This window comes from Ciconia boyciana, chromosome 9, assembly GCF_034638445.1.
Source record: "Ciconia boyciana chromosome 9, ASM3463844v1, whole genome shotgun sequence".
In the NCBI taxonomy this organism is placed as follows: Eukaryota; Metazoa; Chordata; class Aves; order Ciconiiformes; family Ciconiidae; genus Ciconia; species Ciconia boyciana.
The window spans coordinates 23898222-23921354 of NC_132942.1; the positions used below are offsets into that span (position 1 = coordinate 23898222).

General features: G+C 55.5%; 2 protein-coding genes and 1 pseudogene across 3 annotated transcripts; 1 reads left to right on the forward strand and 2 right to left on the reverse strand.

Moving 5' to 3' along the window:
- Positions 1–353: 353 nt before the first annotated feature.
- Positions 354–9947, reverse strand: ACD (ACD shelterin complex subunit and telomerase recruitment factor). Of its 2 annotated transcripts, none has more exons than XM_072873330.1 (14): positions 9794–9947; positions 9154–9283; positions 6534–6658; positions 5888–5978; positions 5239–5318; positions 4992–5036; positions 4391–4425; positions 3842–4005; positions 3561–3663; positions 3326–3406; positions 2551–2649; positions 1588–2303; positions 1101–1177; positions 354–898 (listed from the first exon to the last, which is right to left on the reverse strand). In XM_072873330.1, the coding sequence occupies exons 1-14, from the start codon at positions 9901–9903 to the stop codon at positions 835–837; spliced, it is 1920 nt and encodes a 639-aa protein (XP_072729431.1). In that variant the 5' UTR covers positions 9904–9947; the 3' UTR covers positions 354–834. The 2 variants fall into 2 exon arrangements, with proteins under 2 accessions (XP_072729431.1, XP_072729433.1); XM_072873332.1 differs by having other exon boundaries at positions 355–898; positions 3561–3648.
- A 2083-nt stretch (positions 9948–12030) lies between these two features.
- Positions 12031–14139, forward strand: LOC140656347 (C-signal-like). The gene is made up of 6 exons (XM_072871924.1): positions 12031–12187; positions 12558–12599; positions 12845–13032; positions 13308–13466; positions 13592–13711; positions 14019–14139. Exons 1-6 carry the CDS (start codon positions 12031–12033, stop codon positions 14109–14111), a joined length of 759 nt encoding a protein of 252 aa, XP_072728025.1. The 3' UTR covers positions 14112–14139.
- Positions 14140–14929: 790 nt separating this feature from the next.
- LOC140656889 (uncharacterized) lies at positions 14930–21308 on the reverse strand (annotated as a pseudogene).
- Positions 21309–23133: the final 1825 nt, after the last annotated feature.

Sequence of the window (23133 nt, forward strand, 5' to 3'; positions counted from 1 at the left end):
GCCAGCCATTTTTAGCAAGTGTTACCAGGGCCCTTTCACCTCTCCAGCTCCTCACCCCATGGGGTACTGCTCTCTCCAGCCCCCCAAGACAGAGGTTTCCATCAGCAGGACCATGACCCATGGCATTTCAACACGCAGCTCTGCAGCCAATCTCCAGCCGCGCCTGCCTCGCCATCCCCACAGCTCTCCCGATGGCACCAGCGTTACCCCAACACCCAAGCGGCTTTCTCCTGTGTTGACCTCCGCTCTGGACCAAATGCATTCCTTACACGGATGTTTACAAAAAAGCAGCAAGATGCTTCCCCCCCCCCCCCCTTTTTTTTTTAATACAAGAGCTGTGTATTTAAAAAATATACAATTTTTATTTTTAATTTCTACAGCATAACCCTGCGGGATATTTTTTGTAACAAACAGTGCAGGACCCTACCTAAAGCAATCAATAAAACATCCAAACTCCTGCGCTGCCTTTGGAGTGGGGATCAGGTTGTGGGGCCTCTGCCATCACTGCCGCCCCTACTACGGTGGCACCGGGTCACCTCTTGTCCCCACTCGCTGGGCCAGGGCATTTGGAAAGGATGGAGAGGGAGAGGTGGGAGAGGGATGCTGACTCATGCACAGGCATCGCTGAACGGATGCTTTTTTCCCCCTCTCAGTGCTGAGGGTGCTGGCCTTCAGCATGTCATGTCCCCAGCAGCTCTGGAGCCAGAGTGTCTGCAGCCAAGCCAACCCACTCAGGGGTCCTGGTGTCCCCCCCATCCTTCTCCCAAATGCTCTTCCCAGGCAGCCCTAAATTGTTTTGGCTGAACCAGTGAAGAAATGAGGGACGGGCTGGGCTCAAGAGTCCACCTCCCTGCCTGCGAGTATCCAGCACGCCCATTTCAGCATTGCCTTCGAGATCCTGCAAAACCAGACCGGGGGAGCCAGGGTGAGAAGGGATCTGGACTGGGGACACACCACTGCACACCAGGGCAGCCCAGTGACAAGGTGTAAGGCAGAGTTTGGGGACCCACTGCAGGGATGCAAGCAGCGATCCCTGCATCCCATGGGGCCAGCTGTGGGGGGAACAAGGGATGGCCGTATGAGACCATCACTGCACTGACCTGACAGATCTTATCCGCTCGCAGAGCTCAGGGCTTGGTGCCTCGTATCTGTACTGGACCAGCTTCTCCTTCATGTACTGCAAAGCAAAGGGGAGGGTGAGGCTGGTCCTGGTCTGCCCCAGCTGCAAAGCCCAGAGCACAGCCCTGCCACACAGCCCAAGACCCCGATACACCTAAGAAAACTCTGGAGTCTCTCCCTCAATCGTTTCCTGTTCTTCCAATCTTATTTTACCCGGAGAGCTGGAAGATGCTCCAGCAAGCGTTGGTTCGCACCCAGCTCAGGCTCAACCACATCTTCACCCAGTGCCCCAGATCCTCCTTCAAGAGGGTTGGGGCCACCATCTATGTCGAACACCTGATTTCAACTCCCCATCCCCACCAACCAGGTGAGGAAAGGCCTTGGCGATGGACACCAGCAGTGGGGGGACACAGAGAGCCTCCCCGGCAACCACCCCCCAGGGGACCCCACCAGCTGCTTCATCTTTACCGGCTGCAAAGCTCTGTGCTGCTCCAGCCTGGAGCTGGGGCCGCTCTCTGGGGATGCTTGCTCTTCCTCCTCCTCTTCCCCAGAGAGCTCCTTTCCACACCGCAGCCCCGTCTCCTCGTTTCTGCTCTTCTTTGCACCCCGTGTGTTCACAAGCTCCAGCCTCCTGCCTGTGCCTCTCCTCCTGCCCCATGGGGCACCTTGGGGATGCTGCTGCCCACCGAAGGCTGGTAGCGCTTGGCCATCTCCTGCCAGCAGCTTCCTCTTGGCACCCACAGCATTTCTTCCCTGGGTCCTGGCACGAGCCGGACCATGCTTCAACGAATCTGGAGGGAATGCTGTGCCACTGGAGTCTGCCTGCTCCCTGTGAGGCATCCCTTCAGGCAGGGATTGCAAGCGGCTGCTGGGCAAGACGGGAGAAGTTGGAGAAAGAGACTGCAGGGTGGCCTGAGAGCCCCCCGATACCTGCGGTCCTCGAGCAGGGCAGGGGGCATCGCAGGCTGCCTCCGCAGCTAACATTGTCTGGGTGGTGCCGGTCTCCACCAGACTGGTATTGCAGTAGGAGCGGAGCAGGGAGGGAGAGGAGGTCTGCACCGGCTCTCCCTGTGGCAAGGCCTCGGCACAGTCCTGACTGCACGGTTCCAGCAAGTCGGGGGTGTTGCTGTCAGCAGCCATATCTTGCTGGGTCTTTGGTGAAAGGTCATGTTGAAAGGTCTTCTCTGGTAAGAGAAAATGCATGGTCAGCTTGGGCAGGGGGTGCGGTGGGACCGGCCCCAGCACATTGGGTTGGGCAGGAGAGCATCAGAGTTGGAATGATGCAGGCACAGGGCAACTACAGCACTACTTTTTGGACAGGGGAAAGCAAGCCAGCATCCAGGATGAGCTACATGGTCACCCAGTTAAGAGGAGAGGGTGTTGTCTCCTGCCGGCGAGGCAGGCTGGATGCGCAGGGAGATGGGGACTCACCATCCGAAGAGTTCAGGGTCAAAGATATTGGGGGGATCCTGTTCCAGGGGTTGTCCAGGGATCCCTCCGAGCTCTCCGACAAGGCTGTTGACTCAGCAGCTGCAACAATCAAATCGGGGGGTTGATTTTGCAAAGGAAGCGGCTGCCCGCTCCCAACCCTGCAGCGGCTACAAAGAACTGTGCACGAGGTCTTGGACAGAGACGGCACTCAAGGGGAGCTCTCAGAGCCCTTTCCAGCCGAAACTGGGGTGTACTCCAGCCAGACTCCTTCCACAACCTCAGCCAGCCCCTGTAGCAGGCAACGGAGAGGCAGACGCTGCCCAGAGAGCAGGCAGGCAGGAGGAAGACCTTCTACACCCTGCACTGTCCAGGACAGCAGCTCTGTTCATCTCCTCCTCTACATGGAGCTCCTGCAGTACTTCTGCAGCAAAGCTTGGTGACACCAAGCCCAGTGAGGTGACACAAGCCCATCCCAGTGCCACACCACAGCCAGCCAAGAGCCCACACTCAGGCAGGCAACTCGGGCTCCATGATGGCATCAAAGGGACAAAATAATTTGTTGTTCTCCCAGCACAATGAACCAAAGCTGCTCAGCTTCAGGAGGCTGCAGGAATGGGACCATTCCCTGCCTGCTCAAGGCAGGGCTGGGAGTCCTGGTCTCCCAAAGACCTCGCCATGCCAGTATCTCCTCTACTCAATCCAAGAAGATGGGCTGAGCCAACTTCAGAGGAAAACATTATGAGGCTGGATGGGATCTGGAGGTCCCACTACTCACGGCTGGCTTGGGATATGACACTCAAGTCGCCTGGCACTGTCTTGTCATCACTGCTCTTCCCGGGAGTTGCTTCACTTGTGTCTGCAATGAAAGGGGCACTGCTGGTTGCATCCCAGCACAGTGTGCAGCCAGAGCAAAGGAAGTCTTCTCCCCATCCCAGGGAGACCCTTACTTCGCATGCTTGGGCACTGAACTGCCCACCTGCCTACCACACAGATGAAGCCACCACACTGACCTGCCTTGGAAGCATCGCAAGCAACTGCCTCCTCCTCAGGAGGGATCACCAGGGTGTTGGCCAGGACCATGAAGATGTCCTCACCCCGCTGAAATGAGACACACTACGTGGTTTTCGCTGGGCAGTCCCACTTGAGCTGCAGGAGCCCACCCGTAGCTGGTAGTTGAACACCATATCTCTTCCCAGCAAACCTCCAGCTCTACCCACCACTCTTCCCCTTCCTTCTCCCACCCCTCCAGAGCAGGGTCCCCACCATAAGCTGTCTCAGCAGCCAGACTGACCTCTTTCTTGCGCTCTGCCTCCCACTGGGAGACAGGAACCTCGTCCTTGACCGTCACTGGCGTCTCCTTGGGCATCCATAAATCCAAGCATTCCTCAGCATTTTCCTTCAAAACCTCCAGCTGGTTCTGTCCTATGGCATCGATCAGCTGAGAGATGGATGGCTCTGGAGCGAGAACACATGAGTCTTAGTGGAGAAGACACCTTAATTCAGGCAAGCCTCACTTGCAAATGCTTTTACTCTGCTGCATGACTGTCACATGCACTGAAACCTGTGGAAACACACAAAATTCTGCATTTCCTTTGCTTCTAAGAACTATCTTTCCTTTCTCCACACAGATTCTGGAGCAGCAGCATGAGCATGGGTGTGCAATGGCCTACACTGCTTTAGCTGTCAGCACCATCTTGCCCTGCTTTGGGCTTAGCAACGTTGCCTTGTGAGATCTGGTCATGTTTATGCTACCTCTGCCTAACAGAGACCAAGCTGAGAAGAGCCAGGAGCCCCACCAAGCAGCCAGAGCATCGTGTGCCCCTCCCCCCCAACCCTTTACCTGAGCTGGGAGCGTTCTTCAGAGCGAGACTCCTCCTGCAATGACCAAGGAGAAGACAAAGCCTAGTTAGGGCTGGGGCATATGCAGGCCAGCAGCCCTTTGCAGCTCTTGGTCACAGATCGAGCACCCTGGCTTGGGAGAAGTGGCTTGTGGAAGCAGTGGATTCCCAACTGCGTGCCGGATCCAGCCAATGCTCAGTATCCCAGGAATACCCACTGGGGAGCCCTGTTCCTGGAGATGGACCAATGGAGACCCCTGAGGATCTCCAGAGTTGGAGCTCCAAGCGTGGAGTGAAGAATGAGCTGTGCAAGGCTTCACTCACCCGGCCATGCTGCCCATGGCTGGAAGAAGCAAGTTCCCCACAAGTGTTTCCTCCCAGCTCTGCCAGCTCAGAGGAAGAGGCTGGGTTGCAGAGCCCTCTGTGTCACCAGGATCTCATTTTGCATGGTCTACTCAGCTCTGTCACATCCTGGGGCAGGGAGTCCCACAGGTTAACCAAGAGCTGCCATAACGTGTGCCTGCTCTAACCCCACTCAGAGTCTGCATGCTCTCATCATGGTGTCTGGATACGTTCCCCAGCAATGGCCAGCCCCATACTTACAGCCAGAGCTCCTTTATCTTCTGCAGCACAGAGGGCTCCTGGTTCCTGCAGCAAGAGAGAAGCCAGTTACCAACTCCCTCCACATCCACCGTCCTTCACAGCTTGTGATGGAGACAATTCCTCTTTCAAAGAGCAAAAAGTCCCCACCACAACCAGCTCACACCAGGACTCCCAGGGTCAACGCCGCTCTGGGGAGATGAGGAAGCCCCCCCAGAGCAGAGCCCCCCGCCTGCCCCATGGGCCATACCCATCGGATGACTCCAACCTCTGCCTCTCCATGGGCAACACAATGAACCGCTGGGCCGTGAGGTAAAACTCGCAGTCTTCCTGCAGGGAAAATGGAGCCCATAAGGCACCTCTGCACTATCACCTCTGCAGTCCCACCTCTGCGCCAACGAGCACCCACGCACCCACCCCAGCTCTGCCACCAACCCTCCAACCAAAGTGAGGGCACCCCTAAAGGATAACCCCCCTCAATGGGGGGTTTGTACCCTCCTGCATCAGCCAACGGCTCTTCAAGAGCCACAGGCCAGGCTGGGCCAGCAAAAGGCCACGGGGACATTCCTGAACCCCTGCAAGGGGACAACAGGCAGCTCTGCCACCAGTGGTCCACACAGGTCTCCTGCAGCTGCATGACAGCAGGAGTTAACAGCCAGGTGGCCCTGGGGGAGATGCGCCAAATCTCCATGGAGGCCTCATGCCATCCCCTGCCCCAGCGCCCAGGCCAAGCCATCGTCACTGCCACAGACCCTCTTAGGAGCTGCACATGGAAGAAGAGAGAAGAAAGGCCACCCTTCATCTGCTTCCAGCTCCTGGGAGCAGCTCAAAGCAGGTAAGCATGCAGGAAGCAAGGCAAGGGCAAGGAACAAGTTGCTTCCACTCATCAGAGCACTTACCAGCCTGGCCTCCTCCCGGAAACACACTGTGTACTTCTGCAAGACAATAATTCTGCAAATAAGACTGGAAAGTCTGAGCTGCATGTGGGTGCTAGAAAAGAGCAGAGCAGCAATGTCTTGGAGAGATGAAGGACGGAGTTGGACCACCCAGACACATAGTGGTGCTCCCCAAACAGCTACGCCAACCACATTGGGGCACGCTGGCATGCATACCAGCATGAGCATCAGGGACCAAGGACTCCTGGTTCCCACAACTTATTCCTGCTGCTTATCCTTGGCTCTGCTACCAGCACCCCGCCAGTCCAGGGGTCTCCAAATGGGGAAACTGAAGAAAGCACTGAAGGAGCAGCCCAGGCTATGATGGTTAATGCTCTGGCTCCTTTCACAAAGCCCACAGGCTCTTTAGTCCTTTCTAATCATGTCTACACAGCATTGCAGCTTCTGCCATCAACCCCTGCCCATCCTAGCCAGCCGAAACTGGAGCACCAGCGTTCCGGCTTTCTTCTCTTAGCAGCTCTTTCACGCAGATTTCCCACCCTGTGATTGCTTTAGCTTAACACAACCTGAAACAAGACCAGGCAGGAGCCCCACTAGCAGCTGTGGAGAACCGCTGTCCCAGCCACAGCCGAGTCACGGTGGAACCCACTTTTCCTCCGCCTGCAGAGCTTCAGATGTAATGACCACGCGGATGTAGTAGGACCCATCTGAGACCTGTAGGACGGCATCTTGGAGGACCCCGGGTTGGCCTGGAGCAGTTGAGTCACTCAAAACCTATCAAGAGATTGAGGAGCAGGGGGGAAAGTCTCACTCAGACTTCCCAGTGAACAAGGATAGGACACCAGGCCTGGCTGAGAGCCTGGACTCTTAGGAGAGAAGGTCACCATTCACCGTGAAGCCAGGTGGTAATGCTGACCCCAAGACCAAGGATTCCCAGCTGGACTGAGCAGGCTCCACGCCAAGACAGAACAAGGGACAGGCCACATTGTGCAAGAGACCAATCGAAGGCAAGGTGGGAGAGGAGCCACAACCAAGCATTTTTTTACCCAAACCAGCAGCAGGAATCCAGGCAAAAGGGGTCTGGGCAGGCTTGGGACACATGCTCCTCTGCAAACAGAGGGAGCCAGAGAGCAGCAGTAACCAGCAAGATCATTACAGCCATTCCCTTCTTCTGAATGAAGTTTCTGGTGTAGCAGCCCTGAGCCTGTACTAAGCCATGTCCATGCTGGGTCAAAACAACCCCTGATGGAAGCAATAAACTGTTCCTCCAAGTCTCATACCTGCCTGCTCCATGGGCTGGGAGCCATGGATCAGTCCTGGCCTGTGCTAATCCCTACAGCCCTGGGCTTCTCCTGGTACACACCTATGGTTTGGTCATGCCTACAGTACGTTGTTCACCCAACTAGTGATGTTGGGACGCAATGCACAAAGAGGGGATGTGAAATCGCATGTCCCACCGTGCACAAAAGCCACTTGCATCTGACAAGGGGTGCACCCATGTAATTTAATAGGTGCCCACCATGCTAAAAAGACCAGTCATTGTCAGCTGGGACCTTCTGACAACAAGAGCCTGCCAAACCTACTGCATAAACTCCCTGTACAAGCCAACAAGACTTGCTGCTGGGTTTAAGGATGCCCATGCTGCCAGGATCCTGCTCCTGTTGGTATCGCAGCTCAGCCACCCAGCAGTCCCTGCTGGCTGTGTCCCCTCGCCCTGGTGGGTGAAGCCCAGCGTGCAGGTGGCCAGTCCCACTATGTTATCACTCACTATGGGCAACTCATGATTCCCAGCGGAGGCAGAGTGGCTTAGTGCACACTGCAAGAGAGCACCCGTACCAGCAGCAGGCAGGGCTGCTCACAGGAGTGGGTAAAAAACAAGATAAAGAAGAGGGTAGGTTTGGAAGTTACAGATCTGAAACAGATAAGAGAAGAAGGTAGGCATAGCTGGAGCCCAGAGCAAGCTGGAGAAAGGCTCTGCTGCTCAAGATATGCTCCTAACCTTCATTCATTGTGGAGGACTCGGGTGGGTGTAGGTTGGAGAGTGGTCACACTGAGGGAACTCTCCCCATTAATCTCTTGAGCCCTAGGGAGGTCCACTCATTCACTGCTGGGTCTTCGTCAGCCCATGCGCAAGAGATCTCATGCCTGGGAGAGCAGACTGGGCCAAGAAGTAGGGAACTAGTGATTTCACCACCTCCACATCTTCAGACAGGATGGGGAACAGGACCACAGTGTCTTCTCTCTCCCACTGTCATTTTTTTCTCCCCATCTCATCTCTCCTTCCATTTAAATCACAACATGCATCTTTCTGCTTCCTCCTCCTGTTTGAGGCAAATCAGGTATCTCCTTACTAACATCTCATCCCCAAAAGACATTAGGAGATTGCTAACAATAATGTTGTCCATGGTGGGATGCTGCTACAAGCACCCAAAGGCTGTGAGAGCACCGGAGCTGGGTCTCTCCAGCATCCAGGTCGTGATCACAACCCATCACAAAGCAGGAACCGCATGGCCCTGCCCGTACAGGTCTCACATCTGCTTGTGCACCCAGTTGTCTCACAGCATCTTCATCTAATCCCTCCAAGTCCACAGCTAATGATCAGCAGCACTGACTCCGCTCGGTTGTTTTCCTCCTGCTTCCTTCCCGCTGCCCATCAGGCCTCAAACAGGCAAGAGTCCACTGACTAAAGCTCTCTCCTGCCACATAGGATAGATCAAATGTCAAAGACATGGCCAGCGCTGCACAAAAAGCTCTCCAGGAACGACACAGGAGCAGGTTTTGTGCCTCAGAGCCCCGTGCCCTGAATCACTTTGCAAGACACAGTCCCAGAAGAGCCAGCATCCGTGGGAGGATGAGCTCGTGCTACCGCCAAGGCTCACCACCAGACACCTCAACAGGTCCTGCTTCTGCCTCATACTACTCACTGTCAGGACCACCCATCAAGTGATATGCTACAAGGAAGGACGGGATGCAGAGAGAAGGAGGAGGAAAGCAAGGCAGACTGCGAGTGCAAGGCTAGGGGAGAACATGACTTTGGAGACTGCAAACTCTTTGGACGAGAGCAGGGCACACCTACCAGGGGTGCAAAAGTCAGCCAAGGCCACCAGAAATGGGCAAAATTCCTCCACCTCAAAAAAAAAATACTGGGGGCTTTGAGGAGGAAGGTTCACCCACCCACAGCCACTGAATTAGGAACCTCTGAACACTTCCAGGAATTTGGATTGCAAACGGTGTTGGCACACTTTAGGACAGTCCCCCTCCGTACCTACCCGCAGGACCTGCCCGGCCAGGAGATTCTCATTGGCATCCAGCTGTTCATAATTCACCAAGAGGTTTGCAATCCAAGGCTGCAAGACGTAGACTTTAGGAGAAGACATGTTTTTGTTCTCATACACAAACCTACAGGACAAGAGATGAGGCACCAAATCAGAAAAGCGAGACACAGCAAAGCTTTGGCATCCCGGGAACGGTTTTGCACCCCAAACACAGCCACAACCCCAGGGGCTGGCTCAAATCCAGCCCAAATCCATCCGCTTCTCCACAAAGACACCCATCCTAAGGGAGCCGTGCCGAGGAAGATGCACTGCTGGGGGCACGCAGGTCCTGCAGCATCCCGCTTGTGCCGCGGAGGGGGGACATCAGCAGGCTCCGGAATGCATGCGGGCCGGGTCAGGCCTTTTGCAAGTCTCCCACCCAGTTCATGCCATTTTTTTCCACCTTTTCCCATATTGTCTATTATCCCCCAACACATTTCCTGTGTCCAGGACTTAACCATCTCTCTCTTAACTGCAGAAGGGGGAAGGGGTCTCTCTTTGCTGGACAAGGGCCGTGCAGCAGGGCTGGGACGGGCAGGGGTTTGGGGACAGGCCGGGCTGCCGCGCCTAACCGTGCCCGGGCCCCTCGCCTCACCTGGGCCCCAGCGCCTGGCGCCGCCCCGCCGCGACCGCGGGCTGCTCCCGCCGGCCGCGCTGCTCCCCCGCGCCGGCCCCGCCGGGACAGGCGGCCGCCGCCGCCGCCATGGCCCCGCGCAGCGATGCGAGACGGGGCCGCGACCCAGGAAGAGGAAACGGGGCCGCGCTGCCGAGATCCGGGGCGGAGCCCGTCCGGCTCCATCTGCATCCGCAACCTCGTCCTCATCCGCGACCGCAGCCCCATCTGCATCCTCAACCCCAACCCCATCCCTATCTGCATCCCCATCCGCGTGCCCAGCCCCATCCCCGTCCCCATCTGCATCTGCAACCCCACCCGCATCCCCATCCCCACCTGCATCCCCAGCCTCGTCCCCATCCACATCCCCATCCCCATCCGCATTTCCAGCCCCAGCCCGCACCAGGCTCCTTGCTCTCCTCCAGGCTTTTCCTAGGCACACACTCGTTTTTCCCCGTTGTTTGGCCAACTTTCTGTTACTGCTTCCCGTTCAGTGGTTCACGCATGATGACAAACCATCACTGAAACACTACCTTGTTTTCGCGTTGTTTTCTTTGGTTTTGGCCCCAATAGCTCTAAGCAGCCCCAGGTTCTCCCCAGGCAGTCACCCATGGGAAGAAGCATCCTTCCACAATGGGCTCACACACATTTTGTCTCCTCTCGAGGCATTAAAGCTGCTTACCTGCTCAAATCCAGCAAGCAAATGGGGAAATGTTCAGGCACATGCTGAAGGGATGGGAAACCCATCCTGTCGCGCAGGTCAGGGCTGAAATCAAGCCATGTAAGTTGTGGCTCGGTCCAGCCAGCATCTTTCCATCCCCAGGCCAGAAGCTGTGCCTGCATCAGTGGGCTTGAGTGAGTGCGGTGAAATGCCACAAGAAGACTGATGAGTACTACACAGATGAATAGACAGCAGGGTTTGTTTTTTTTAAAAAAGGTAATTTATTGGGATCTTTGCATAAGGTAGCACACACATGGATCAAATCTCTTGAACAGGATGGTTGGTTACTGTCAAGCTGCAAAGGTCCTTGTAGCAGCATCTCCAGATGGCGCAGGTGAGACTCCCCAGGCTTACACCCACCCGGTCCTGCATGATCACCTGCCTGATCTGTTGTTATTGATTATCTTAAACTACCTACAAAACATCTCCTACTACCTTATATGTATGTTCTGCTATTACAAATTGTCTGTGCACAGTTTCGTCAACGCTGCAGCAGGAACCACCTGGGGAGGCCGTGGGATTCCCAGATCCTCCCCGCAGGGTGTTCATCAGCACATGGAGACACACAGGTGGTGCTTCTCCATTGACTTTAGGCACAGCAGGAGCTCCTGGAGGATCTTCAGACCTGTCCTGAAGCTCCCGTATCCACCAGTCAGAGGTTTTCTTTGGAAGGCAACTGGGACTTCAGTCCATCAGCCGGTCCGGTGCCTTGCTGCTGCAGGAACGAGCCAGGGAGTACCTGGACCACCCTGGGACTAGATGTCTGTCGTGTGTTGTGCATGTGCCTGGGCACAGCCCTGATTCCCGGCCATGCCACAGTTATACCTGGGGGGCAAAACTGAATTTTATCCTTCTATCACACTTACAACTTAAATACTATAGCTGTTGTTAGAGCAGACCCTCAGGAATGGTTTGCTCTGGGCAGCTCTGCAAGGTTTCCAAGTGGTCCTGGAGGGTTTCTAGGTTTTCCAGCCTGTTGAGGTGACCAAGGGACATTTGCCTGTCCCGGCTGGTCCACCCCTGACCCTGGCTTTGGCGTTGCACAAATTAAGGCCAACAAACTGCACTGTGCAGGGCCAGCGAGTCCACCCGTGCCTGCCTAACCTCGGGCGAGGGGAGGGACAGAGCCTGGTGTCCCATAAGGGAGGGGGGTGGTGGAAGGGGACATCTCGGTGCAGGAACAGGGCTGACGCTGGCCCGGAAAACTGAGCAGCTCGGGTTTGGTGGAACAGGGAAGGTACAAAGAGCAGCTTTCCAGACATCCAGCTCAGGGCATTCCCTGCCTGGGCAGAACACTCTGCTCCCCTCGCGTCATTCCTCAGCCGCCAGGAAAGGTGGATCGTGGGTATGGACCACAGCCAAGAGACTGGAGTGCAGGCAGAGAATTTCCTAGAGCCACGGGCTGATGCAAGCCCTCGCAGGAAAGAGTGAGATAACCGGGTAGCAAAAGGCACCTACAGAGTCAGGGCAAGAGCAGTGCAGCGGCAGATGGAGCAGCATGGCAGGGCTTTGGGTCTGCTCCCTTCTGGTGACTGGGGCTAACCAGGGAATCGGCCTGGGGCTTGTCCAGCAGTTCCTGGGGCTGCCAAACCCACCTGAGTGGGTCTTTGCGGCTTGTCGGGACCCCAAGGGACAGCGAGCACAGGTGAGGCCAGGCTGGGACGCAGTGGGTTTTGCTGGGGGACAGGAGCACTCAGTGCCAGGGCAGCAGGTTGGAGCAGGGAGGAGGTTTGTAAAGGGCTCGAGCTGCAGTCGGGCACCTGTGGCACAGGGCAGCCAGGTTGGGATGGCTGTGGGACCAGCTGTGCATGGGACATGCGGAGGGGACAGTGGCACGTGGTGTGTGAGGGAGACACAAAGCCCCATCTGAGGGGAGCAGGGCAGCCAGAGCAGTGTGCTGGGCATGAGGCGGTGCAGGGACAGAGCCGGAGCAATGCGGGCTTTGCCTGGGAAAGGCTGAGCCTCTGCACAGCCAGTCCAGCCTCTCTGTGCCCACATGGTTCCCTCTCCTTGCAGGAGCTACAGATTTGGCCTCCAGGCACCCCAACCTGGTCATCATCTGGCTCGGTAGGTGTCCTGAGGTGGGGGTCCCTCACCCCGGTTCCCCTGGCATGTGCCCAGGCACTGCACACACCCTGGGAGCCCTGCACCGGGAGGGAGCCAGCAGGGACACCAGGCACTGCCCTCCTTCCTGCCCATGGCCAGCCCCAAGGGCACGTCCCTGGGGGAACACGGCGGGCTTCCATCCACTGGCACTGGGTGAGGTGTGAGCCACCACAGTGATGCTGACCTCCCCTGCACTGGCTCTGCAGAAGTCACTGACCTTGCCAGCATCAAGGTGGCTGCAGCCAGAGTTGGGGAGCAGGTGGGGGGCTCAGGGCTTAACATCCTCATCAACAATGCTGGAATTGCCAAGTTGAACTTGCTTGATACAGAGATGCTGGAGGACATGTCCCAGATTTACATCACCAACACAGTTGGGCCCCTGCTGCTGAGCCAGGTGAGACCCTCACCCGAGCTGGGCTGTCCTGGGGGGCATGAAGGGCCAGTGGGAGAGTGTCCTGCCTCTGCTCCGGTGCCGATGGCTCTTGCCCGACAAGAAGCTCATAGAGCCATGGGCTGGAGCTCAGAAGCTAGAGCCTGGCAGGCTAGGGCAGTGGGAAGACGAGGGAGGATGCTCCAGTGCTGGTGCCAATGTTGCCCGCTGTGGAAGAACCTGGTCCTCTCCCCTGTGCCACCTCTGTGTGTGCTCCTGTCTCCTCTTTCTCCTTGCAGGCGTTCCTGCCCTTGCTGAAGAAGGCTGCCCAAGGGAGCCTGGGCTCAGCGCTGAGCTGCAGCAAGGCAGCCCTCATCAACATGTCCAGCTATGGGGGCTCCATCTCTTCTCCCTCTAGTTGGGATCTGATGCAAGTTGTCTCGTACTGCTGCAGCAAGGTACAGCCATGCCATACTGGGGACAGATTCCCCTCCCCTGCCCTGTTCCTGCCATGGGGTCTGCACGTGTCCCCTTGCAGGCACCCTTCCCCTCCCACCGCCATCCCTGCCCTGTCTCCCTGCAGGCTGCTCTGAACATGCTGACCAAGTGCCAGTCCCTGGGGTACCGGGAGCACAGCATCCTCTGCACTGCTCTCCACCCCGGCTGGGTGCAAACTGACGTGGGGGGCTCTGTTGGACACACGGTAGGAGTTTCACCATGGCGGGTCCATCAGAGCCTCCGTGCTGATTTTCCACAGAAGGGAGTTGTTGCCCTGAGCCCCTGACCACGACCTCCCTGCCTGCCCCATCGCTGCCTGGGCAGCTCCCCCTGCCCTGGCCCCGGGTGCTGCCTGGGGCCCCCATCCCCTTGGCTCCCTGCTCGGCCCCTCTGCCCAGGGCTGGCAGCTTTCCCCTTGCCCTTGAGCGGCTGCTTCCCCTGGCCCCAGCTGCTCCAGGGCACCCCTTAGCCAGGCCTTAGGCACGAGCTGCCTTTCCCCCTCTGCCCCACAGCCCCCCATGACGGTGGACACCAGTGTGCAAGGGATGATGAAGGTGCTCTCGTCCCTCTCCGAGAAGGACACTGGCACCTTCCTGGACTGGTAAGGGAAGGTCGTGCCCTGGTGAGATGCTGGCCTGGCCTCCTGGCAGCGGGGTCCTGTGCCACTGCTCCCACCTGCCCAACATCCTCAATAAACCCCTGTCTGAGAGCCACCAGCTCTGCTGTGTCACCCCGCTCCTTATCCCGGGGTGTGGTGGTGCCTGCAGCTGCCCGCCCAGCCCATGGCTGTCTCTGGGGTCCCCACGAGTGACAGCCTGTGAGTCCTGTGGCACTGTGACCGCCTTCTGGAGATGTCCCCTCCAGGAGGCACTGGAGCCAGGATAGAGCCCCTCTCCCACGAGGAGAGAGATCTCCCAAGCATCTGCAGGGCTGGCAAACATCCCAAGCACCCACAAGGCTGGCTTTCCCCCTGCCTGGCTGCGGGGCACCCCCAGGGCTGTGCTCAGCCTGGGGTGCCCGAAGGGCTGCGGGTCGCAGGGATCAGCTGCCCTCTCCCCTCAGTCGGGAGATGCTTGGTTACAGATGGACACAAGACACTCGGGCAACACATGGGGAGTGGGTGCCAGGCTCAGCCGGGAAGTTTGAGGCTGGGAGTGTGGAGATGGAGCAGAGAGGTGTCAGCTCCTGGCATTTATGGAGGTGGGGGGTACAAGGGGGCTGCAGGGTCATGCGTGGGGTGGGGAAGGGGGAGAGAAGCTGCTTCCCATGCCTGTCCCCTCTCCCTGGCAGCCCGGAGAAGCTGAGGGAGAGTGGGGTGACCATGTGGAGGGGTGAGCCAGCGAGCAGGAGGCTGCAGCATGGGCAAGAGGCACCATCCGTCTGTCCGTCCATCTGTCCATCACCAAGGCAGGCTGTTCCCTTCCTAGTCGAGGAAGGCTCTGGAGGTGTCCTGTGAGAGGCTGGCCAGCACGGTCAGGATGCCCCACACACTGCGCTCCACCATCAGGGGTACCTGCAGAAGAGGAGAAGGCATAGTGTCACTGCTGTGGGCTGCGACCAGCACAGAAAGCAGCCGGGCTTGGGCAGACCGGAGGGTGCATGGCCTGGGGAGCAGCACCCAGAGTGCTTGTGGAGGCATTTTTTCCTTACTGCTGCCCCCCCTGCTCTCTGTGCTGGCTTGGGGGGACAGGGTTGGCTGTCCTGTGCACTTGGCATGTTGCAGCCTGCTGCCTGCTCCCTGCCTGCACCGCCCCAGGAGATGGTCCTGGCAGCCCACAGCATCACACAACATCCCCTGCCCCAAGTGCCCCTGCCCTCCCCGAGAGGTGGGGGTACAGCAGGGGTCCTGCTGACCGTCCCCTGCACACAGCCCAGTACCTTCTCTGTCCCCATGTCAGTCTTCACCCAGCCAGGATGGGTGGCCACACACAAGAAGCCCTTATCTTGGAGCTCCGCAGCCATGTACCTCATCACCACGTTCTGGGTAGCCTGGAGGAGGCACTGCCATGCCAGCACAACTTGGGGCACAGGTGGGCAGGAGGGGGCACATTCCCCAGCCAGAAAATGGCTGTTGAGGTGGGAAATGGGACTTTGCCCAGGGGTAAAGCATCGGCACAACCTGCCTGAAAGGCTCATCCCTGGGTGCTGCTGGTCTCTGTCTCTGTGCTTTCGCTTGGGATAACCAGGCAGGGGATGGGTGGCCTGGGGCAGGTGGGTGCCCCCATGGGTGCACAGCAGAGAATCCCCAGCACCTCCCTTGGCACCTCACCTTGCTGGCATGGTACGGGTACATGGGGGCCTCCAGCACCCCGAGGCACAGCCCGATGGAGCCCAGTTTGGTGGAGACGTTTATGACTGCGGCCCTGCTGCAGCTCAGCCCCTCCTTCCCTGTGCCCTTTGCTGCCTTCTCCAGGAGTGGCAGAAATTCCTGACGCAAAGACACTGACGCTCTGTTAATATGTGAGAAGCCTGAGCTTGAGGACAGCCCTGCAGGACTCTGTTGCAGACTGTGGACAAGCAGCTGGACAGACACCCCAGCAGAAGGGCAGGGGGTGGGGAGGATGCCCCAAGGATGGGCCAGGTTCCAGCCTTTCCCTTCCTCAAGAAAGGAGCGAGTCAGCACGGCCAGTCCGGGACAAGCAGGAGCTTCAGCTGGGGAGGAGCAAAGCATGGGAGATGCTGGGGCTGAGCTGCCTCTCAGCCTCCCTGCTCCTCTGGGTGGGAAGAGGAGACCCACGGTCCTGGTCTTGCCCCCATCAGTCTGCTTCATTCAAGAGAGTAAGAACCCACCCAGCTGAGGGCACCTTTGCCATGGGGAACATCTCCCCAAGCAGGAGAAACCCAAAAGGTCCACATATACCTTGGCAACCTGGAGTGGCCCGACCACGTTGGTGGCAAACACGGAGAGCATCTCCTGCAAATCCAGGGAGCACAGCGTGGCATGTGAGCTGAGGCCTGCATTGTTGATGAGCAGGTTCAAGCCCTGGTCCTTCAGATGAGACCCCACAGCCTGTACGGCCCCTCGGATGCTAGGCAAGTTCACTGTGTCTGCCAGGGCAAAAAGAAACTGGAGGAGAGCTCCAGCGGGTCATGCAGCATCCACTGGAAAGAGTGCTGTGGATGGAATGGTTCTCTTTAAACCAGCATTAGCCAAAAAGAAAGGACCAGGTTTAGCAGGTCAGGGTGCTAAACACATCAAAATGAGCAGCAGTTTGTCCTCACCTCTTGGTTTCACAACCTTAGCTGAATTAAACCGCGATTCGGCTCCTTTTTGGTCATATGGAGGCTATAGTTAAGAAGAACTTAGCTGTATTTGCTTTCTGTATTCAAGGAAATTTTGATTGCACAAGGGATGCTCAGTCCTTGCACACTGAGGGTCCCAGTTTTATTTCCACCAGGAGCCAATGCAGTCAGATGGGCAAATTTTAAGGAGACAGCTTTGCGGAAACAACCTAACTACGCTCTTCGAGCCCTTCTGTATTGCACAGCAGCTATAGGGGCTGTTAACATAGGGGAGATACATTCATTTTATTGTTGAATAACGTGAAGATCTTTTCTGGTTGATATCTGTTGTGAGCTATCATTTAGAGCTATCTTTGTCTTTTTTAACAATTTGTGCTTGAATTGATCTTCCATAGCACAATTTCCCATAGCTTTACATCCATTTGTATGCAAAAATCCTTCTTTTCTTTCTTCTTCTCTTCTCTTCTCTTCTCTTCTCTTCTCTTCTCTTCTCTTCTCTTCTCTTCTCTTCTCTTCTCTTCTCTTCTCTTCTCTTCTCTTCTCTTCTCTTCTCTTCTCTTCTCTTCTCTTCTCTTCTCTTCTCTTCTCTTCTCTTCTTTCCCTGTCCCTTTTCTTTTCTTTTCTTTTCTTTTCTTTTCTTTTCTTTTCTTTTCTTTTCTTTTCTTTTCTTTTCTTTTCTCTTCTCTTCTCTTCTCTTCTCTTCTCTTCTCTTCTCTTCTCTTCTCTTCTCTCATTTCATTTCATTTCAGGGGTTTTTTTGTTTTTTTACTTCACATTGTTACCAATGAGGATTGGGAGCTGACAGATGAGCTGAGGTGAGTACAACTAATAAAAGATTTGGGATATAACCTGCAGTATTTGTTTGTAGGCTCTGAGTCTGAACCGCCCCATCTCTACAGATGCTCCAGCCAGGCTGTGGGGACAACCCCTCTCAAGCAACCAGAAACAACTGACCTCCCTGAAATTGTGCTAACAGGGGTAAGCACTTCCAGTACCTTTTGGTCACTTAAATACTGGTATCTCTTTGAAAATCTGCCATGCTTTAATTGCAGGATTTTTTTTGCTACAGCGATAGGAGTGGTATTTTTAAAGTTTATGTTCAGCTTTTGGGTTTGCTTGTTAGGATGTGCATCCCCTACCAGGTGCTCACCCCACTGAAGTGGCCATTGTTGATTTAAAAGGGGTTATCTAAACACCTTCAGGATCTGAAATGGGATGGCTAGGCCAACATTAAACTTTATATATTGCCTTTTAATATCCCAAGTACACCACCAAGCCCTTAAGAACCATGAATATTCATGTGTATGAGCATGTTGCAGTGTGCCTTTGCTCCCTGGGCACATTTCTGCACACATTTTTTGCAGGTGTTAATCTGGTGAGCCTGTTGGGTGGGGGGGATCGCAGAGCTGGATTTCTTTTTTGCAACACTTTGGCCCCTGAGCTGTGTTTCTATTCTCACACTTAGACAAGACTGACTTAGCAAAAGTTTGCAAGGCTGAAGATTCACTTCTTGGAGTATTTTGTACACTGATGAGCAGCAGAACAATCCTTTTTCCTGGCATTTTTAACTAGCCAGGTGGCTTTACAGTGGTAAGCAAGTATTTGAGTGGCCCAGGACTTGTACCACCTTGCCTTGTGCAGCACAGACCTTTGTAGAGGTGTCATGAAAACATGTGGGGGGAATTTGATGAGATAATCTGCTGTGGGGCTGCCATACATGAGAGAATAGAGCCTTGGGATTTGAGAGGACATGCACGGCCAGCTGCAGGACATATCACAGGGTGCTTTTTAGTGACTTCTCTTTGGATAATGACTGAACAGAGTTCAAGGCTCCCATCACTCCACCACATGTGAGAGATCTTTTAGTCGCTTTGGTGAATGATTAATTGCTCTGTTTGGACTAGCTGAGTCATTGCTCCAAGGGGCCAGGTGTGTGGGACCACCAGTTTCTAGTGCTGGGCCAGCCACATTTGCTGAAGGAACAAACTCTTGTCTCCTTGGAATAAATAAGAGGATAAGGATGGGAAAGAAAGAAAGAGAGAATGAAAGGAAGTGACAGATTTTATGCATTTTGGAGTTAATTTCTAACTTTCCTTTCTGAAAAGTGCATTCCTGTTACTGGTTTGAAGCTAACCGTTCCTTAAGATGGAGAAAGACAGCCTGAAGCAGCTTCTCCTTTTTAAAAATACTTTGTTGCTGCTGGATTTTTCATAGCTTTTTAGCTTATTTGGGGACTTTATTGATATTCAGGGTTTTGGGGTGTATGTGTTCTAGTAAAGATTGTTTATTTAGTGGTCAGCTCCTTGAGATGTCCCTTTTTATGTTAGCCATACTTTGGTGAGCAAAGTAAGCATGCTCTTCCTATCATGTACTGCTGGTTGGGGCTCACAGGTAATTTTAAAGATGCTATTTTTTATCACAGAGAAGGTGTTCTACTTTAATAATCTATTTAATAGTAAGAGAGAGATTTGCTGCCTCTTTTAGTAAAACCTGACTTCAGGAATGCCTTCTTTGCTAAAAAATGCTAAAAATTTACTTGAACTTTTCAGGTGATTTTTAACAAATAAATAGGTAGGTAGAAACCGATATGGTCTCTGCATTGCCTTGATTCAGTTTCCTTATTATTGGCTCTAAGGAAAGACTCAAACTTATTTGGAAGCTCTGGTTGCTTCCCACCTCACTTATAATAGCGATGGCAATTCTGGTGCAAACCCTTCCTTAAAACGCCTCTTTTGGGTTTGGATGGGTCTTTTACCAAGTCTTCTTAAAAAAAAGAGGCTGCGAGCAGCCCCTACTCTCAGACACCGCTGTCTGCCCCCTCAAGACACATCTGCAGGAAACCATGTTCCTCAGCCTGGTGCTCCTTATCTCCCCATGCTTCACCGCACGCTATCCTCCCCAGCGAGCCCCCATCCCTGCCCAGCAGGGATGCCCAGCAGGGATGGGGGCTTCCCCCTGGAAGCTTCCTGCCTGCGAATACCCCAACTTTGGCAACACCAAGCGCTGCCCTGGCTGCTCTCCTTTTTCTCCCCCAAGTTGCTGTGCTGCCCAGGTCTGTTTGCCACCTTCTCCTGCTGCTCCCCAGCACTGCTGACAAAGGCCACCGAATCTGGCCTGCCTCCACAGGAGCAGGGAAAGAACATCTCCCCAGTCCAGGCTGCAGACATCCCAAACTGCAGCATGCCTCCAGGCCTGAGCATCAACGTACCACCACCACCACCAGGCAAGATTTCCCTTAAGCATCCTTTTAGCCTATTTCTTTTCTCCCTTTTTACCAGCAGCAAAGGAAATGCCGACTGTGGCTACCTCCAAACAGACCCCAAACCAACCCTCCTTCTTAGGAACCATCCAGTAAGTTTGCTTGCTGTGCCCTGCCTTGCTTCGCTTTGTGAACCCACATGTCCCAGCCCAAAACCTGGGCACTGTATTTAGCATCTTTGGGAACAGAGGTCATACCTTTCCCATGAAACTCACTCAGCTGAGGTGTCTGGACCCACCTCTGCCTGCTTACAAAGCCGGTTTGACTGCTTCCAGCCAGAGGACAGCCCTGCTTGGAGGGGGAAGCCTGCCCAAATGTGCGCCCCTCCCCCCCCCCCCCAGCCAGGGCTGGAGCTGCCTGGCTGCCAGCGTTAAGGCAGGCTGCCTGACAAAGCTGCCCCTCGTCCCGTTCCCGAAGCGAGCAGAGGACTAGGAGCAATGCTGGGTGCAAGGAGAGAGATTGCTCCATACCTAGCTGGACCAGTTTGATGCTGGGGAGCTTCACAGCTAATTCTCGCAGGGCCAGGAAACAAAGTGATGGAGCAAGGGGGGAGGTTAGAAGTCACCAGTGGCATGGCCAGGTCTCCCACCCCTGCTCCCAGGGTACCCCAGCTGGAGACGGGACAAGGTGGCTTTGCTTTTGCTGGGGAAGGTGTGCGGGGCTGTTCCCAGCGGACAGGGCACAGTGGCATCCCTGTGGCCAGCAGGAGAAGGGGTGCCACTGGGCTCAGGCACTGCCCCCCATCCTGGGTGATCCCAGCATGGAGAAGGGGTTGGCCAGCTATCAGCACAGCCAGGAGTGAGCACTGAGGACATGGGCACCATGTCTGCCCCTCCAGCTTCATCCCACCTGGCTGGGTCAGGCACTGCCATAACCACGGGGCTGTGGGGTTATGAGACCCCGTCGGAGCACTCCTGCCCCCACTGCCAGACCACCCGGCCAGGGCCAGATCTGGCAGAGAGCCGGCAGAGATGCTGGGACCACGAATTCCCTTTGCCCGCCTGGCTCGGGACCATCCCCGTGCCCTTGCATCCGCACTGACCTTCCCTCTCTGACCCTCAGGGTTGTGGCAGGTGCTGGGGGGGCCAGGGGCTGGCAGCGAGCTGCCTCACGAGCTCCAATCCAATGCCCCAGTTGGACCCCATCACTAGGATGCTCCGAGCCAGCACAGCCATCTCTACGGCCTCCACACTGGGCAGTGACACATGGCAGGATTGCCGCCTGCTTGGTGTGAAGAGGAGCCAGGCACAGCCCAGGGTGCGGCTCAGTGCACCCACGGGGATGGGGACAGTGCCAGCACCAGCCCTGGCCCCTCGCCTGCCCCAGGCAGAGCCAGGGTCCCGGGGTGGACCAAGGGCTCCCCATCATTTCAGCACATGGGGCTGCATGTCTCCTGCATTACCCATTTCCCCACCACTTCACTCCCTCTAAAGCCCCAGCTCCCAGAGTCCCTGTAACCACAGGAGAAGCGTCACCTCTAGCACAAGCTTGGAAGAGCACTTGGAAACACCACCAGGAAAAGGAAAACAGGTCCAAATCTGGCTGTGGCCAGCGATCTCCCAGTTTGGGGGGTGAGTCTGGGATGGTTGAACCCAGGAATGCTGATCCAAAGCCCAGCCTGGGAAGCGCAGGGAGGGCATGTCTAACACTGCAAGCTCAACTCATTGCCAATGCTTTCACCCAGAGCACCCAGGAGCCAACAGAGAAGATGCTTAGCTCCCTGCAGCCCCATCCACCCACTGCTGGGGCACCAAGCTCACAGCCATCACCCTTCTCCTTGCTGGAGGACAATGCTGGATGCTTATCAGACCAAGAGGTGCCTGCAAAGCCAAAGCTCCTGCAGCCTAGACCAGCCTGGGGGCATGGATTTTTAGGAGGCAGAAGTGAGTAAGGTGCTAAAAGAAACAAAGAACTGCCATGTAAAAAGCCTCAGCTGAAACAGAACAATTGGGGCAACCTGAATTTAAGGTGGGGGAGGAAATAAGAAGAAGAAAGTAGCAGGGATGGGTCTGTCACATCTGGATGTGCCCAAAGGGACACATCTGTTGCCCAGCCTCTCTCAGCCTGGAGGAGGGGACAGAGCTGACTATTCCCCAAGTATTTGAGTGGTTCCAGGTCTGGCAATCACCAAATAAATACTTGAGCCAGCAGCTGGGAGATGATGAAGGGGTTCCAAGTTTGGAAGATGTGCTTTCAGATGACACAGAGCATGGAGAGGAGGAAGCAGTGATATTTCCCTCCATGTTGGTGGGTAGACTATGGCTCCCATGAGAGGTAAGCATGCTGGGTGTGGATTTGGATGGTGTTAGACTCAGACCTGCTGCAGCAGGCATTATTGAGAGCGTTATCACCCATGCAAGCAATTGCACTGCACAGACTTGCCCGCTCCTGCTGCTACCTGCAAGCAGCATCCAGAGCAGAGTTCCCATTAGGAACAAAGAAGACTGGAGTTTCCTCTTTTCCTTCCAGGCTCCTTGGGAAGGACAGAGCAGACACAAGTGAAGAGGGCTGCAGGACTAGAAATGGTGGGAATAGCCACAGGCCAGCACCGAGCTGGGGAAGGCAAGCAGCTTTGGAAATGGAAATGGCTAACCGATGGCAACTGAGGCCAAGAAGGACAGCAGCACAGACATGCTCATGGCTCAGGAACGACAGCTCGGGGCCAGGAGGGATGCTCTGGGCAAGATATGAGACCGATCTACAAGATCCCAATGCTGTAGATGCACCTGGGGACCAATCAGGTTGGAGAGGACCTGGGAGGACTCTACTCCAAGTCCCGTCAGGAGGAGCAGGGTCAGCAATGACTTCAGATCAGGTTGCCCAGGGCTTGAACCAGACCTCAAAAACCTCCAGGGACCCCACAGTCTCCCTGGGTCCCTGTTTCAATGCTTGATTGTCCTCACAGTGAATTTTTTGTCAATGTGGCACTTCCCCTGTGTATGTGCCATGCCTCTTGGCCTTGGACTGCATGCCCCCACCCCATCAACTACCCAACTGCATGACCAGAGCATGTTCGCCATGTAGTGAAAACCCTCCCTGCATCTCTTAGCCATGACCTTGTCCCCTCAGACCCTTGCAAAGGCCTTGCAGCCATTACATCCCCCACCAGGGAAGCTGGTGGGGCT